The sequence below is a fragment of the Colossoma macropomum genome, unplaced genomic scaffold (genome assembly GCF_904425465.1).
Source record: "Colossoma macropomum unplaced genomic scaffold, Colossoma_macropomum, whole genome shotgun sequence".
NCBI lineage: Eukaryota > Metazoa > Chordata > Actinopteri > Characiformes > Serrasalmidae > Colossoma > Colossoma macropomum.
The window spans coordinates 2,611,729-2,628,524 of record NW_023494799.1 but is presented as its reverse complement, the minus strand read 5'-3'; the positions used below and the strand labels follow the sequence as shown (position 1 = coordinate 2,628,524).

The 16,796-nt window shown below is 41.2% G+C and overlaps 1 protein-coding gene across 2 annotated transcripts in view; it reads left to right on the top strand.

The window, feature by feature from the left end:
• The window catches only part of sox2 (SRY-box transcription factor 2), a 75,677-nt gene that overhangs the window by 49,577 nt on the left and 9,304 nt on the right, over positions 1-16,796 (top strand). Inside the window, exons 1-3 of one of the 2 annotated variants that reach the window (XM_036586851.1) lie at positions 1,147-2,768; positions 3,827-3,911; positions 4,422-4,491. In XM_036586851.1, coding sequence (XP_036442744.1) covers positions 1,525-2,532 — 1,008 coding nt within the window. In that variant the 5' untranslated portion in view covers positions 1,147-1,524 and the 3' untranslated portion in view covers positions 2,533-2,768; positions 3,827-3,911; positions 4,422-4,491. Of the gene's footprint in view, positions 1-1,146; positions 2,769-3,826; positions 3,912-4,421; positions 4,492-16,796 lie in introns of those variants that run through there. The other variant, XR_005008138.1, reaches the window with a different exon arrangement.

The window sequence follows — 16,796 nt, the reverse complement described above, 5'->3', positions numbered from 1 at the left end:
CTATAGCATTTCATCCAACACACCTTAAATACAAACATCTCAACTTTCTTTACAAACTGCGACCGTTTATTTCAGACCCCATTTAGTCCAAATCCCAAAATTCTACTACAAACTTCAAAATTTTAGTTGAAATCCCAAAACTTTGGTTGAAATCCCAACAACATTCCCAATCCCCCACATTCCCAGCCCAAACTCCTCTGCTCAGACTGAACTTCTTTCCGGCTCAGAGAGGCTCGGGCGCTTCTTGCGCCTTTAGTCAGTCCGGCCGGGAGAGGGCGCTGTTGAAACACAGTGAGCGCCTCATCGGCTCGTGCGTTTTGTGAATTAAAAGTGATCTGATTGCACGTGTTTGTCTCGACAATAAGCCTTGTTTGTAGGCCAGATCAGCTCCACTTCCCTCATAAAGAGTTCTGTTCTGTGAATAGTTTATTTATAACTCAGACTGACACTCTGCGGGCCTCGCGCGGCTTCACGAGCGCTTTAAAAGCAGCAGAGGAGCCCTGAGCGCCTAATGTCCGGCTCATACGAAGAGCTCGCCTGCTCTGAAGTGTCTGGGTGGAAAGCAGAGCTGTTGATTTCACTTTAAACTCCATTTTCTGCCTTTTTTTTTGGATTCTGACCACAATACAGATTCTTTCACATCCAGTCAGTGCTGCTCCTCTTTGTCGGGGTCAGAAATGTGCTGACTGTCCTTTACTGATTCAGTTCCTGATTTTATTTTCCTCTGGTCACAGTATGGACTTTAGAGTAGCATCAGGTGCTCAGCAGCAACTGACCGAGCCAATAATACCAACTATAATACTAGTTGTTCTTGTTTGAATACGAAGTCTGTTACAGAAGCTGGTGAACTTTTTGCTCTGCTACAATTTTGACCATTGCAGACCGTTGAGTTGGTGCAGATTAGGGCCAGTTCAGCACAATAAAGCACTGACCTCACTGCAGATGTTTGACCAGGACTTGTCGAATATATTCTGAGCAGTGTGTGTGTGAGAGAGAGAGTGAGTGTGTGCGTGTGATTTCTCTACAAACTCTGCTGGGAAAGCCACTCCAGCCTCCCATGCCCCGCCCCTTTATGCTAATGAAGCCACCCAACCCCGCGCTGCCATTGGTCAGGTGCGAAACCATTTATATTGGCTGACAGTCCTTCCACGTGAACGGTTGTCTATTAACTTGTACCAAAAGTATCTGGAGTTGTCAAGGCTCCGCGTGGAAAAAGGGGGCAAAAAAACCTCAATTTTGTTGATTCTTTTTGAAGACTTGAGAAGTTTGTGGGCAAAACAGGACAGGAGGAAAAGGGGGAAAGACGAAGGGGAAACAGCAGAGAAACTCACCCCAGCGCGCGCGGGCTGAAGGGGGGACTCCAGCAGCAGCAGCACAACCGACCGCTTGGACTTGGGTTTGTTGTTGGTGTGTTTTTTGTTTTTGTTTTTTTTTTTTTTTTTTTCTTTTGCTACTTTCTTGAACTTCTGCTGCTTCTTCTTCTTCTTCTTGGCCGAGGGAAGGCTTTCTGACACCGCCGTGTAAATGTATAGCATGATGGAGACCGAGCTGAAGCCCCCGGCCCCTCAGCCCAACGCTGGGGCCACGGGGAACGGCAACAACCCCGGGGGCAACAACCAGAAGAGCACCCCGGAGAGGGTCAAGAGACCCATGAACGCCTTCATGGTGTGGTCCCGGGGCCAGCGCAGGAAGATGGCCCAGGAGAACCCCAAAATGCACAACTCGGAGATCAGCAAGAGGCTGGGGGCCGAGTGGAAGCTGCTGTCCGAGTCCGAGAAGAGACCCTTCATCGACGAGGCCAAGAGGCTGCGCGCCTTGCACATGAAGGAGCACCCGGATTACAAGTACCGGCCGCGCAGGAAAACCAAGACGCTGATGAAGAAGGACAAGTACGCGCTGCCCGGCGGGCTCCTGGCGCCCGGAGGCGGCGGCGTCGGCGGCGTCGGGGTGGGCGTCGGAGTCGGAGTCGGCGTCGGGGTCGGGGTCGGCTCCGGCGTCGGGGCCGGCATGAACCAGCGGATGGACGGCTACGCGCACATGAACGGCTGGAGCAACGGCGGCTACGGCATGATGCAGGACCAGCTGGGCTACGCGCAGCACGCCGGCCTCAACGCGCCCATGCAGACCACGGCCACGGCGCCCGTGCACCGGTACGACATGAGCGCGCTCCAGTACGGCTCCATGACGAGCGCGCAGACGTACATGAACGGCTCGCCCACGTACAGCAGCATGGCGTACTCGCAGCAGCAGAGCGGACCCCCCATGAGCCTGCACGGCTCCATGAGCTCGGGGGTGAAGTCCGAGTCCAGCGCGAGTCCCCCGGCCGTGGTCACCTCCAGCTCGCACTCGCGCGCCGCCGCAGCGCAGCCGTGCCAGACAGGCGATCTGAGGGACATGATCAGCATGTACCTTCCCGGGGCGGAGGTGCAGGAGCAAACGGGCCAAAGCAGACTGCACCTGTCCCAGCACTACCAGGGCGCACCTGTGCACGGGACGACCATCAACGGCACGCTGCCCTTAACGCACATGTAGACGTGGACACTTTGGACGCATTGCGCAAAACACTTGGACTGGACTACTACCGCTATTATTATTATTATAATTATTATAATTATTATTATTATTATTTTTGTACAGAACGTTTCTTTCTTTTTTCTTTTTTTGGTGAGGGAAAACTTGTACAGGACTCGAGGAATGAACACAGAACACAGCCACCCTCCCTCCCCCACCTTTTTTTTGCTTTCTATTTTAAAGAAAGACGCTGAACGGTAGGAACACCGCAAATTTTTTAATTATCTTTTTGTGTCATATTTTCTTTTTGTTTTCAACATTGAAATGAGGGGGGAGGGGAGAAATGTTTTATTATTGCAATCGACCTTTTTGTACAGTATTTATCAAAGACACATAACAATCAGTTGTAATGTTTGTAAACTATACAAAAAGTTACATTTTTTATAAAAGTAAAAAAAAAACCATATGAATGAATTGTGGCTCCAAAATGATACGTGTTTCTCCTTGAGGGTAAATAGTACTAAAAAAAAATAAAGTGAAAATAAAAACAACAACAACAACAACAAAGACAGCAAATTTTAATTTAGTTTTAAATGATGAAACATACGCACGTTACTTTATACTTTTTGTTTAGTCTCCAACCCTCCATCTGTTAGAGATATGAAGTTTGTGTTCTTTATTTTCTCATGGTTTGTAAATTTTATGTACATTTACTGTGATATTTTAAGTTTAAATTTTTTTTTTTTATTTCTTTTCTTTTCTTTTGCGTAGTTGTATTTTAAAATGTGGCCTGTACGCAGATGCCAACACTCCATGTACATATATTTGAACTAATAGCACCATAACAGTTACAATTTCAGCTGAGTTTTTTTTTCAATATGCAGTTTGAAATGAATAAATTTTTGAAATTTGGATATTTGAAATCGTTTTGGCTTTTGATTTTATTTCTCATTTCTGTTTGTTTGGTTTTCCTGTCATCCAGTACACAAAATTACTAATAGATGCCAGTAATTTAATATGCATTCATAATCACTACACAAAACTAAAATTGTAGGACTCAAGTTCTGCTATCAGTGTTTTCTAATTAGAAATGCGCAAAGTGCGGCTCATTGACAGTAAGTATTTGGAAAATCCTTCTTAAGCTCTTATAAGCAAAGCAGCTGTATGAGTGAGTGTGTGTGTGTGTGCGCGCGCGTGTGTGTGTGCGCGCGTGTGTGTGTGTGTTTGTAAGCTTTGCATACACATTAATGACTGTGTTGAGCTTTAAATTGAGCCTTAACCACGTTTTCTATATTTTCTATGTTTCTGTATTTAGGCTCCTCCGTTCGCTTCTTTTGCCTGTAAAGCTGCGCTCTGGTGGGGCTGAGAAACCAAGAAAAAGTCTGAAGACCCACAACCAGGTAGTCATTATTTGTTTACAATATTTTAAATCTAAAAAACCCCAACCGCAATTTTCAAAAATGTCTTTCGTTAGTTTAGCGACATTTTCAGCGCTTATATGACTTAAATTCTGCTGTATTTGATGCCAACATCTCAATCTTAAATCTTTTCTGAGCCATTTTAAATAATATATTCAGCACTTTATCATCTTAAACCAAAAAAATAGAAGTTGCAATATTTTCACAATTATTATTATTTTTCAAAGTTACGGTCAATTGTAATTTTGCGGTTCCCTCTTTTCAGCTCATGTAATTCAATATTTCCGTTTATCCAACTATTTTAATAATTGTGGCTAAATTAACACCACATTTTCATTCGTCTGTCAACAATTCTGCACTAAAACAAGTGTATAATTTATTTTCCAGCATTTAACGCGCTGGTTAAAATATCGAGCAACTCAAACCAAGATTACGATTGATCTAATAACAGAAGTAAAGTGATTATATAAAAAAAATCTTATGTTTTTACAGTGCACGTGCCTGTAAGCTGTAAAGGGGAAAACCAGGAGAAACACCTGAACATCTCCGGCACTGTGGAGCTGTGAGTAACGCTGTGAACCTTCTAAACATCCAAATATTAATAGTAATATTAAATAGCAAAAGTTTTGCTCTTCAGCATGTTGGTTCTTGCGTGGTTCCTAGCTCCTTGTAGCTTTAGAAAAACCGCTAACTGGCCTAGAACCTTCTTCAAACCTTCTTCCTTCCATTTCAAGCTGTAAAAATGGATTCAATGATTTAACTTAAAAGTAAGAGGATTTTTTAGTTCATTGAAAGTCTAATGGTAGATTGACTGAACAATAATGTGTTTTACATCCTGTTAACTTATTATGTGATGTTCAATGAACTCAAAATTTTAAGGGAATTTTTGGTTGAAACATTGAATTATTTTTACGGTGTAATTTCGGGTGATTCTTCTATGGCATCGCTCCAATTTTCCATTTCCACACTTTATAAGCGCAACTCTAAAAAGCCTAAAGAGCTTTTTAGACAGTTTTTAAACCACGATTGGTTCGTAAACATTGCAGTGTCTCGCATAAACTTCCACAAATACAAAGATGTGAACAAAAACTCGTGTTTGAAAAGCCTGTTTATTCTTTCACGGTTGATTGTCATGCGCAGAGGAGGCTTTGGCGTGAAAGGCCCAAGATAAGGCTGAGGCAGAGCGCGCGAATGCAGGGCAGGTTTATGTTTGTATGTTTTTAGTGGGAATTTTTTTTGGTGCTGTTGGTTTGAAATCTGGCTGGGTTCGCGTGCAGCGCAGTTGTGGCCCTGTTGCTTTTTCCTTTCATTCCCAGCGGCCCTCAGGGGAGAGCAGCTCACATTAACAGCTAAATGAATATTTGACGAGGGCTCATTGCGGAGTATTATTCCTACAAACGGGTCCCTGCTGGACTCTCTAAGGGTCAGAGAGCACTGGTTCAATTCATTATTCAACACCAGCGCTGGAAACGGCCGCGCGCGCGCTCACTGCGCGCTGATAAAGTGGGGATGGAGAGGGCGCATGGAGGATTAGCCATAGATCCATGGATCCACAACAGTGGTGGAATGAGGAGAACCAGCAGAACGCAGTTTCATGTTTATTAATTATTATTTAAAGTTAAAGTTGCTGAAAAGTTGCTTTAAATTTACATGATTGAAATATGTATATTGGCTCTACATGTAACATCAAAATAATTACTATTATTTCATTTAACTTACTTAAGTTGATGTAACATATTGCACTTTTCCCCCCCTGAATTCTACGTGAAGCTGAACTTTTCTCAAAATCCGTTTCAAGTTACGTCAAAATTGATCGGTAATTATGATCAAACATATTGAACATAATTAGGCGGATAGAACAGCTGCCATTGGCTGCCTTACATTCTCCAATAACGTAACTACATCTAAGCTCATTTACAAGATTTACCTTTACATTTACATTACGCGCATATTATACATCTAGTACACATATATTATACACTAACAATGCCATTATTATTATCACGCTATTTTCTTGTGCCCGAGCAGAATTAGAGCCCGTATCTAAGCCGTGGGGGCTGTTTTTTGGAGGGTGCAGCAGCAGCAACAGGTGGTGAGCGCTCTAACTTTCCCTTTAATACCTGCTCTAGTGTCTCCATTCACTCGTGCTGGTGAGGGATGCTGAGGACTGGACTGTGCTCGTTAATGAGAAATTGTTGCTGGGGAAATAAAGGGCTGTCTGTAGGCGAGCGAGCGCGCGCTATAGAGATTTTAAGGAATCTGATAAGGGCAGTGCATTTCAATAGATTGCACTTTCCTCTTGGCTGGAGTGCTGCTGCTGTATTAAGTGTTTAATATAACTTAGATTTGGACTCGGGTTTATCAGTCAAACGACTCTGCGCGTCGTCCAGAATCATCTGCTCAGATCAGCTGCAGTGACCACAACAAATGTAGTATTACTGTAGTACTGGGTGTGTGGAGGAAATGATTGGTTCTCTTTATTTCATCAGTTTGATCTGCTTTGGCTCCTTAAGCGGCATAAATGGACATGGAAATTAAACAGTTTGGCTGTTATTATTATTATTATTATTATTATTATTATTATTATTATCACACTGAAAGTGCCAGAAAGGGTCCTTTGCATGAGGCCATCGAAGAACCATACTTGGTTCCCTAAAGAACTTTTCACTGGATCCTTCTTTGAAGATTTGTAAATGAGTTGTGTGAGTGTCGAGAAGCTTTTTGAAGAACCTCTGCTGTAAAGAGCCCCAGAATAAGCAGAGAACCTTTTCATTATGTGAACTTTAAAAGTTAGCACACATCTCTTTTAAGAGCATGGTTCCTTAGGGAGCCAAAATGGTTCTCCTATGGCACAAAGAACCTCTTTTCTTCTTTTAAAGAGTATATTATTATTATTACTATTATTATTATTATTATTATTGCTGCTGGTGGTGTTGTTACATTGTTATGTTTCTGTTAGTGACAGTTCTTTTTTAATACTTCATTTCAAGATGATCAACAACAACAAAAAAAGCAAAGCTGAATAATCTATTTCTGCTCCGCAGCATTGTTGGTTATGAGAGCCTGTTGTGAGGGAATGAAGGGGGTCCGGCTAGAGAAAGTAGGCTAATGATCTGAGTTTCTGAGTTTTCTCCCCATTGCACCCCCTCTCTGCCCATGTGTAAGGGTGTGGAGGTGGGCTGGGGGGGCTGTAGGTGGGGGTTATGTGGGGGTAGATGGGGTTGGGGGGGCCATAGGGGGGCAGCAGCGTTGTAAAGTGGGCTGAAGTGAAAAGTGTGGTATGTTTTAACAGTGTGCGAGTGGGTGAATAGCCGTGGCTGCCTGATCCAGTGCAGGTGCAGGGAAGCACAGGGGGGATGGACCCCCCCCCCCCACACCCACACATACTCCCCTCACTGAGACCACACACTGCCAGCCAGCATGGCATCGGCTCCGCGCCTCACCGCGCTGCTCTTTAGGCCGGAGCGGATTTCTGATCCGCTGACCACTGGTATAAACCGCCTCTCAGAGATGCTGATGCACCTGTTTGATGTTCACTGTCCTGTTAAGTCCACAATCCAGAACTGACCACTGAGGTCTGTGTCGTAATAGACTGAAATACATTCTCTCATTTCTCAAACATGAAGGTGCTAGAAAAACATTTATTTGTGTTTAATTGGAGTTTTATTCATAGTGCTTCTAAGAAAGTACATGTACAGTCGTGTGCTAAAAGTTTGTGCGCCCCTGGTCCATGTTGTTGTTGATTTTGTAAGTGTAAATAAGTTACACGTCCTCTACAAAGAACAAATCTTTGCACATTTTAATGCACAATTACTGTTTATTTGCTCACTTTAACACATTGGGGGGTAAAAAAGAATAAAATGTGGTCTGTGCAAAAGTTATGGCACCTATATTTTACACATATACATACATATTTTTTCCCAGCGTGTTAAAGTACTAAATTATGCATTAACTGTTATGTCATTTGAGAAAATCAGCATGTAATTTGACCATGGATGTTCAAACTATTGCACACACCTGTATTTGTGCTTTTAAGGAGGCCAGTTTCCTTAACTGCCCTTAAAAAAAGTGGAGGTTCTCCAAGGGTTCTTTAGTAACGGCGGTGGTTGTATATAGAACCATGATTGTTTGAATGTTTCAGTGGTTCTATGCATTTGCATGCTTAAATTCTGCTGTTGTTACAAGCCCAAGAGCAATTTTCAGTGCAAGAAAAGTTTGAATCGTTTGTGGCTTTTAGGGAAAAATCTCAATCATTCTTATTAGGTTTTTTAAACTTTAAAAAAGTTCACACCATTACATTTACAGTGATTCCTAAGGAACCATCCACTTAGAAGATTCTTTAGGGAGGCCTAAGAACCCGCTTTGGAACCCGTATTTTTAAAAGAGTAGTAAAAAGCACAGCTCAGAAGTCTAAATCAAATTTTCTAGCAGTCAGGAATGTAGAAAGTAGCCATAATCAGTGAAACAGATTGCATTCTAATGCATGCAAACTCATATTAATGCACCACGCCTGCTTATTACTGAGCAGGACAGTTTATGCTCTATAAGCATTCCGGATTGAGCAGTGTGATATGACAGTACGCCAGAACGTGGCACTTACTGCAGCAGGTCTGAGACGTTTTCTTCAATTTCACTCACTTATGTGTGACACAATTTTCTTAATTGTGAGTGCAATGAATACACAGAGCAGCCTGCCAAGTGCTTACTGTTTCTTTTCTTTGAAAGCAGCAACAGAAAAGCCAGCTGTCAGAGGTGCCAACACTTTCCCTACAGCAGTGCTGTCATGCAGGGGCATGCATTAAACTAAACATCTGTAATCACACCTTTCCTCATTTATTTATTTTTTTTTTATTCATCTTATTGGTCCATGCGTCAAGCAGCCAATAAGCTCCGCGTGCTGCGTTTTTGTCAGAGCCTTTAAAAAACCTTAAACATAAACACTTTGTTTTCTTATTAATTGGAGTTAATGGCAGCGTAAGGGCGGATAATTGGCCCCCTTTTTGTCCTCGACGACAATGTAAATCAGCATCTCTTTATTATTTAATAAGGTCAGAACGCTTGGCTGCATTGGCCTGCCGAGCCTTTTCTCCACGTGCAGTCTTGTTCAGGGGGACGTGGTCTCGCGCAGACTCCTTTTTAAGCTCCGTTTTTGCACCAGAAACTCGACATCACCATCCACATCACCACCATCTTCGCTTTTTTTCCCCATTCTAAAGCCAAAGCGCGTCGCGTGGAGGACGCTGGTGGGCTTTGTGCCGCAAAATGCTGAACTGTGCTGAACTGGAAATAGTGGAAATTTCGAGTTTCTGTCTTTCGGAGCGCGTGGAGCAGCATGTGGGCTGGATGGAGCGAACAATCTGGGCTGCGCTGATGGTTCAGCCAGCGTTTTGTCCCTCCAGCACTTACTGCGCAGCAACAGGTTGAGAGAGAAAGCAGTGGTGGTGGTGGTGGTGGAGGTCAGGCTGCGGGGCCTCAAGCGCCATGCTGGGGACAATATGGGCTTAGAGTCCAGCAGGAGAGTCCAGCAGAGCTGTGGACACTTACTTACATTCACACATATACACTGAAAAAAACAAGCACTGCTTTGAATTGACTTTATATGTGTGCATTGGTTCCACATGAAGGAAATATATTACATCAACGCAGTTGCTGCCATTCACTTTACTTACTTTAGGCAAGAATTGTGTTGATACAGTGTATTTTGTTCGTGTAGCACCGATGTACATATTTGAGTGAAGTAAATTCAAATAAGCGCTTTTTTCAGTGAATAAAATACAGTCAACGCAATTCTTATCAAAAGAAAGTAAAAAGAACGACAGCAGTTGGATCCAGTGTGCACGTTTGAACCAAGTCAACTCAAAGCTGTGTGCTCGCATTAACGAGGAAATCTCGACCAACAACGAAATTAACACCGTTTTTAGACTTTTTAAAAATCAGCGTCAAAATTTTAGCGCGTTTAAAGATCACTTAGATTAACCTGAACTAATGCCAGTCATCAGTTTCCTAACTCTTGTGCTATTGCTTTGAATTTACTCCATTCCAATGTCCATCTGTTCCACGTGAATAAAGCAAATACCGACACAATTCTTGCCACACGTTCGTAAAACAAACGACAGTAATTGTGTCAGTGTAATATATTTCATTCATGTGGAAACGATGCAGATGTTTCAAACAAATTCAAAGCAGGATCAGTGTAGATTTTATATTTTTGGTTAGATTTGGTAAAATAAAGTGTTGCATAGCGTTGAGATTTGTGGATTGGTTACAAGAAGAAAATTATTGGCCATGATTTTTGCAATTGTAAGAAATGTAATAATTCATAGATATTGTTTTATGCACACATTCCACCAAATATGAAAATATACCCTCCCCTCCCTTCCCCAAATCACTGATCGTTGCAGGTTTTGCATCAGACCCGAATGACACAGCTCTATTGTTTTTCAAAGGGAAATATTAACCATCAATGCTGTTCCAGTAATTGAGATAATGGAAAATCTATTTTAGAAATAAAATGATTTATAATTGTTTAAAAGGATTAATACCAGAAAGGTGCATCCAGCAACGAACAGAACATAAATAGAAGGGTGATCTGTATTTGTATTTATCAGGTTTCAAAAATATTTATTATATCTATTTACATGTTTATTTTGATTGCTGTGGTCGGGGGATCGTTTTCTTGATCTTTGTACAGCTAAATAAGAGGCTGAGCAATATGTGCAGCATTGTTGTGTTGAGTTTATCCTCGCTTTACATCTCCAACCAAAGAAAGGAAAAGGAAGGAAAGAGAAGAAAAGAAAGAGTAAACGTGCGTGTGTCGCTCTGAGGCGCTGACCGGTTCGGTGGCCGGTGGCTGTCGTTGGGAATTCTTGCGGAAAATGAATAAATGTTGTGATTGAGAGTGTCAGCGCGAGCATGGGGCGGATCATCAGCATATCAAATGGAAGCCCTAGCTCTGGTCATCATTAAGCAGCTTCCAAACACACCAGGCTTCCAGCAGCTCCCACCATTGTGCCCCTCATTCCTCCACTTCCAGGACACATCATGTTCATTAATGGCGTTATATGGCTTCTATAGGTTGTATGGGTTATATGATGATTTGATGGGTTGGCCTACTTAAAAAAAAAAGATCCATAATTAAAACTATTAGTCCATCATGTATGAAGTAAAGGGCGGTTTCAAACACGTTCACAATAGCCTGTGTGCTAATTCATGCGATAGTTTGACGTCTTATGCTGTTTTTTACTTTCTAATTTTTTTATTTGATTAATCAAATCTCAGCAATTTTCTCAGTTACACTCACGTGCATTAAGAAGGAAAAGATTTGCAAAGGTTTGCCTGCTGTGTTTGCTAACACATTCACTCATCAATAGATTTATTTATTTGATTTTTTTAATATTTCGATGTGACAAGAATTTCGTGGGCACCAATTTGACCAAATGTACATTTTTTTAAGCAATGATCAAATATTGCTATATTTAAACATATTTATTTTCCTTTGCATTGTTTTGTTCAAAGCATGTGTTTGAGTGGAATAAATCGTTTGTTACAGAATGTTGTATTTTATTTTAGGTTGAACCGAAACCATTTTTACAGTGTTTTGTAGGAAAATTATAATATCTGAACATTTAAACAGTGGCAGATTTTACCGCTACAACAGATGAATTTCAAAGATAAGCGAACAATTTTATTATGGAGGCGATTAAACGATCAAACTCTCCAAGGTCTTTGCTTTGCCAAACTTAGGAGCGAGACTAAAGCTTTTTATTTACTCCATCCAGCTCCAAAACGCTTACCTTTTCATAACAAGTATATGGTGACTACAAATTTCTCGCGAATTTAAAATGTTAATTCATGTCAAAATTAAAATTGCGAATATAATTAGTTCTATAAACTGGCACATATTGGGGCACAACGTTAAAAACTGGCTGTCCACGTTCAAACCAGGCACCAAATGCGCAAGCCATAAGTAGAATCTGCATATAATTTGGCTCAGCAAGTAAAGTCATACCGCAAAAAGGGTTTCGAATTTAGCGAATAATCGTAACATTGGATTTGCGATGCACGTGGACCTGTAATGCTTTGACAGACCACTGCTGAGGCTTGTTTATAACATCCAACACAACATTCATTGTAAAACATGAAAGTATGCAAGCATAAAAACTAGCGTGGTTCGATATCCACCCATGGTTGGACTTTTGCGGCAAATTAGAAAACCTCTCCTGCTCCTCCGCTTTTCTCCTAGATTAATTAAAGCCTAAGAGTGGTCAGCGAGTCTGGAGCCTTTGAGTGGAGCTCATTCCTGCGGAGTCTCTTCTGTAATGCTAAAGCCCCCTCTATCAGTCTCTAGGGGGGTTTCTGGAAGAGGTGGAAAGCAATAGCTCAAATGAAGAGCTTTTTTCAGTCAAGCCTGATGATAATAAGACTATTAACATGAACTAACTGCATTTATCCATTGAGTAAATAAATGGCATGCGCGAGGCATACTAAACACAGCAATCACATAATAAAAGAAATACGCAGTCCTTCAGTAGCCACGACCCCAGCACTTCGGTAATTTAATCATAATCGTTATCTTCGTAAAACCGCAAAAGAGACCAGCGTTCATTAATAGGCATACGGGCTAATAGCGCGCATTAATAGGCTAATAGCATTCAGCCTCGTGCTCCAGGTGAGCCGCTGAGCCGCAGCTCGGTGCCACCCGGTCAGTGTATCTGATAGTAAATAAAGAGTTCACACGCTGATCGAGTAACTGCGGGAACAAGCGCAGCGTTTTAATCGGATGCCCTGGTCCCCATGTCCCTATCGGCCACATCAGCGCTCATTGTGTCCCCTCTGCGAAATGACATCCACTCTCAGGATGAGATTTCACTGTCATTCACCCCCCATTAGCACTGAGTGCCATTAACGCAGGCAAAGCAGCGCTGCGCCTGCGCACTTCACTCCCCCCAAATCACTGTTGAGGTTTCAGGAGATTTTGTCCCCAAATATCTCTAAACCACACACATCTCTACACTCTTGAAAAAGAGAGCTCTTCAAGGGTTCTATAGCAAAGGGAATAGACCTATATAGAACCATGGGTTCTATCTAGAACCTCATGCAAGACATTCGTGCTGTGAAATCGTTCTTCAGACTGATGTAGAATGTGTTGTACATTTTTTTGGTTCTATATAGAAAACAAAAAGTGTTCTACTATTGTTACGATGTCAAGCTTGCAACGACAGAAGAACTCTTTGGTGCTACATAGAACTATTTTCCAAAAGGTTCTGCATAAAACCTTGTACAACATCAAAATTCTATTTAGAACCATTTCCTTGTGTAAAAAAACATGAAGAGCCATGTTTTTAAGACTGTGGGCTCTGTAGTCTGACTGCCTGATAAAGCAGAACGTTTGAAAAGTCCAGTGAAGCTTGTAAGTTTTCAAGTGTGAATGCTGTCTGTAGGCCGTCACTCCTCCAGCCAATCTGTGTGGGGCATGAGGAGAAGGCAGGGAGCTGGAGGCAGGCCAGGTGAGGAAACCTGACCACTGCTCACCTTGGGTCCATTATGTGGCAGTGCAGGATGTTTATGTCACAGTATGGAAAGCTGCATGATGTAACACAATGCTACAGACTTTAAAAAAGATGGTTCTTCAGGGGTTCTTTAATAAAGACATGCACTTTGAGTTTTATATGAAACCATTTCATGCTTAAATTGGTCTCTCCATGGTGAAATGGTTCTTCCGATAGAGGGAGAATGGGGTGTGCATGGATCTATATAGAACCTTTTTGAAAATGGTTCTATATAGCACCAAAAAGAGTTCTATTGTATACAACCTTGATGTTGTAACAATAGCAGAACCCTTTTTGGTGCTATATAGAACCATACACAACTAGTTCTCCATCAATCTGAGGAATCATTTCACCATGCAAAGAACCATTCAAGCATGCAAATGGTTCTATATAGAACTCTCGGTTTATGCCTTTACTAAAGGACCCTCGACGAACTATCTTTATTGAGTGTGTACATAATGATGTGTAATGCTACCTAATGTTGTGTATGGTTAAATAATGGCTAAATAGAACGCTGCTTAATGTTTCTTACAGGTAAATAACATGGTTGCTATTTTGGAAAGGGAAGGCAGCTATAGTGCAATGCTGTGAAATGCTAAGTAACATGACAAAGTACTATGTAAAGCTACGTTATGTTACATATGATTAAATAATGGCTAAATAGCATAGCTGCTATTTTGTAATCGGGAGCATTTTCCAAGACAGTTATAGTCTAGCGCTTTGAATTGCTATGCAATGTAGTATAGCAGTGTGTAATGCTTCATAATGCTGTGCAATGTTATATATGGCTAAAAACATGGCTGTGATTCCGCAACAGGGAGCGATTCCCAAGGCAGCTGTACTGTAATGCTGTCCAACACTACATAATGTAGCATAGTTCTTGCTAAACAATATCCCTATCTAGTGTTGTGTAATGCTGTGTAATATTGCATATTTCTGCATAATGCCACATAATACTGGATAGCGCTATGCATATTGCTAAGCAATGTTGCACATGGCTAAATAATGCAGAATAACATGTCTACTATTTTGTAAAAAGCAACAATTTCCAAGACAGCTATAGTCTAATGCTGTATGAAGCTACACAGTGATGCATAATGCTACTTAATGCTATCTATGTTTAAAAAAATGGCTAAATAGCATGGATGCTATTCTGTAATAGGGAACGATTCCTAAGACATCTGTGATCTAATGCTGTGTTATGCTACATAATGCAGCATAGCACAATGTAATGCTGCATAATGCTACGCAATGGTGTATATGGCCAAATAATGGCCAAAGGTAAATGGCTGCTTTTGTATAAAAGGGATTGTGTTCCACGACAACTAAAGTCTAATGGTGAGTAATGCTACATAATGGTACATAGCACTATATAATCCTTCATAATGCTACATAATGATACATAGCGCTATGTAATCCTTCATAATGATACATAATGATACATAGCGCTATGTAATCCTTCATATTGATACATAATGATACATAGCGCTATGTAATTCTTCATAATGCTACATAATGATACATAACGCTATCTAATCCTTCATAATGCTACAGAATGAAACCTAGCAATATGTAATCCTACATAATATTGCATATGGCAAGATAACATGTAATAGGGGCAATTTCCAATGCAGCTATAGTCTAATGCTGTGTAATGCTACATAATGCTATGTAAGCATTGTTTGGAATGGTTTACTTGTTTACTTATTCACTATTCACTACTTATACCACTAGCAGTTGCTATATAGTGAGCTAACAGGAGAATGACTTACAGGTTTATTGTTGAGAATTCAAACAGCTCGATACATCATAGCTGATATACTATATAGTGCACTGTTTCTGTAACTGGGAACAATTTTGAAATTTGAATTTTTCCCTGGGAATAAAGGCCAGTTTAATCCTGAACCTGTTTAAGAATGTCTTGGTATGAAGTGAACTTTATGTTGCAAACTGCTACATTATGCCACATGATCCTGCATACTACTACATTGTGCTATATAATGTCATATAAGGCTGCATAATGCTGTGTGCTCTCTAAGGCTACATAATCTTGCATAATGCTATGAAATTTGCTTGAATAAACACGGTCATTTGTTTATATGATAAATAGCTGTTGGCACACGGCTCACTCCAAAGGTCCAGTACAGCACTGAGGCGCATTCGGGGCATAAGCGAAGCTTGCTTCATTGATTTACTGTCACTTTTACTGTTTCACTCCGACATCAGCTCAGTTCATCTTTGAGCCACTTCAGACGGCTCATGTACAACATCACTTTAATCAATATCAATGATTTAATCAATGAAGAGATGGTGCTGAATTAATGAGTCAATGTGTGAATAAGTTCTAAACAACTTAAAAACTGATTTCCCACAATTTTTGCAGGATATAAATTCACATAACAACCAATTACATAATTATCTCAGCGTAATTAAGGCTAAAGTACAAAGTAAGGACATATCTGGGCTTAGCTAGAAAAATAATCTAATGTAAATATTATTATTATTGTTTTAGAAAGCGTTCATTTTGCATAACATAACTGTCATTTTTCATTTTTTGACATAATATGAAAATACCGACTGCTCTTTACATTGTGTAAAAATTTTAAGATGAACGGACCAATGGAAACACTTGGAAACACCAAAATTACTTTGCAAAAATTCTAGTTCCATTAACTCCCATTCGAAGTTAACAAGATTTTATCCTTCTCCTGTAAAGTTACCTTTTTTAGGAGATACAAGATTTTGTCCCAATAATAACTTTTAATACAGTGTGTATCTACGTAGATCCACATGGCCAGTACTGAAAAAGAAAAAGGAAAGACAGTCGAAACCTTTTTTCAGTCCAGTCACCCGTTTGCAGTGAAAAAGGAGATGCAACATTTGCATCATTGCCTGGTTGCCTATGGTGAGCTTTCCTACCCTTTTCAGAGTAAGAAGGATAAGCCTGGAGTGCCCTGTCACCGTGGAAACTGCCAGAACAATTCACTTGAAGTTTGAAGGGGTCAGCTTGCAGGGTCACCAACCCCAGCCTCCGCCTGGGCCAGCTTCTGCTGGGCCCGGGACGCTTTTTTTTGGGGTGGGAGGGGAGCGCTGGCCTCCTAGCCCTGGGTGGTAGGCAGTTCTTAGTCTGATATAAATTTTTTGAGTCAGTTTGCGGCCCAGGCTCCGCAGGTGGCCTGTGAAATCGATTGTAACCCCGTGACCCTGTCGAGCACAGGCAGAGTTGACAAACCTGGGTGACAATTTAGCTGCCCATGACAGATTTACAGATTTGCAAGCAGTGAGAGAGAGAGAGAGAAAAAAGAGAAAGAGAGTGAGA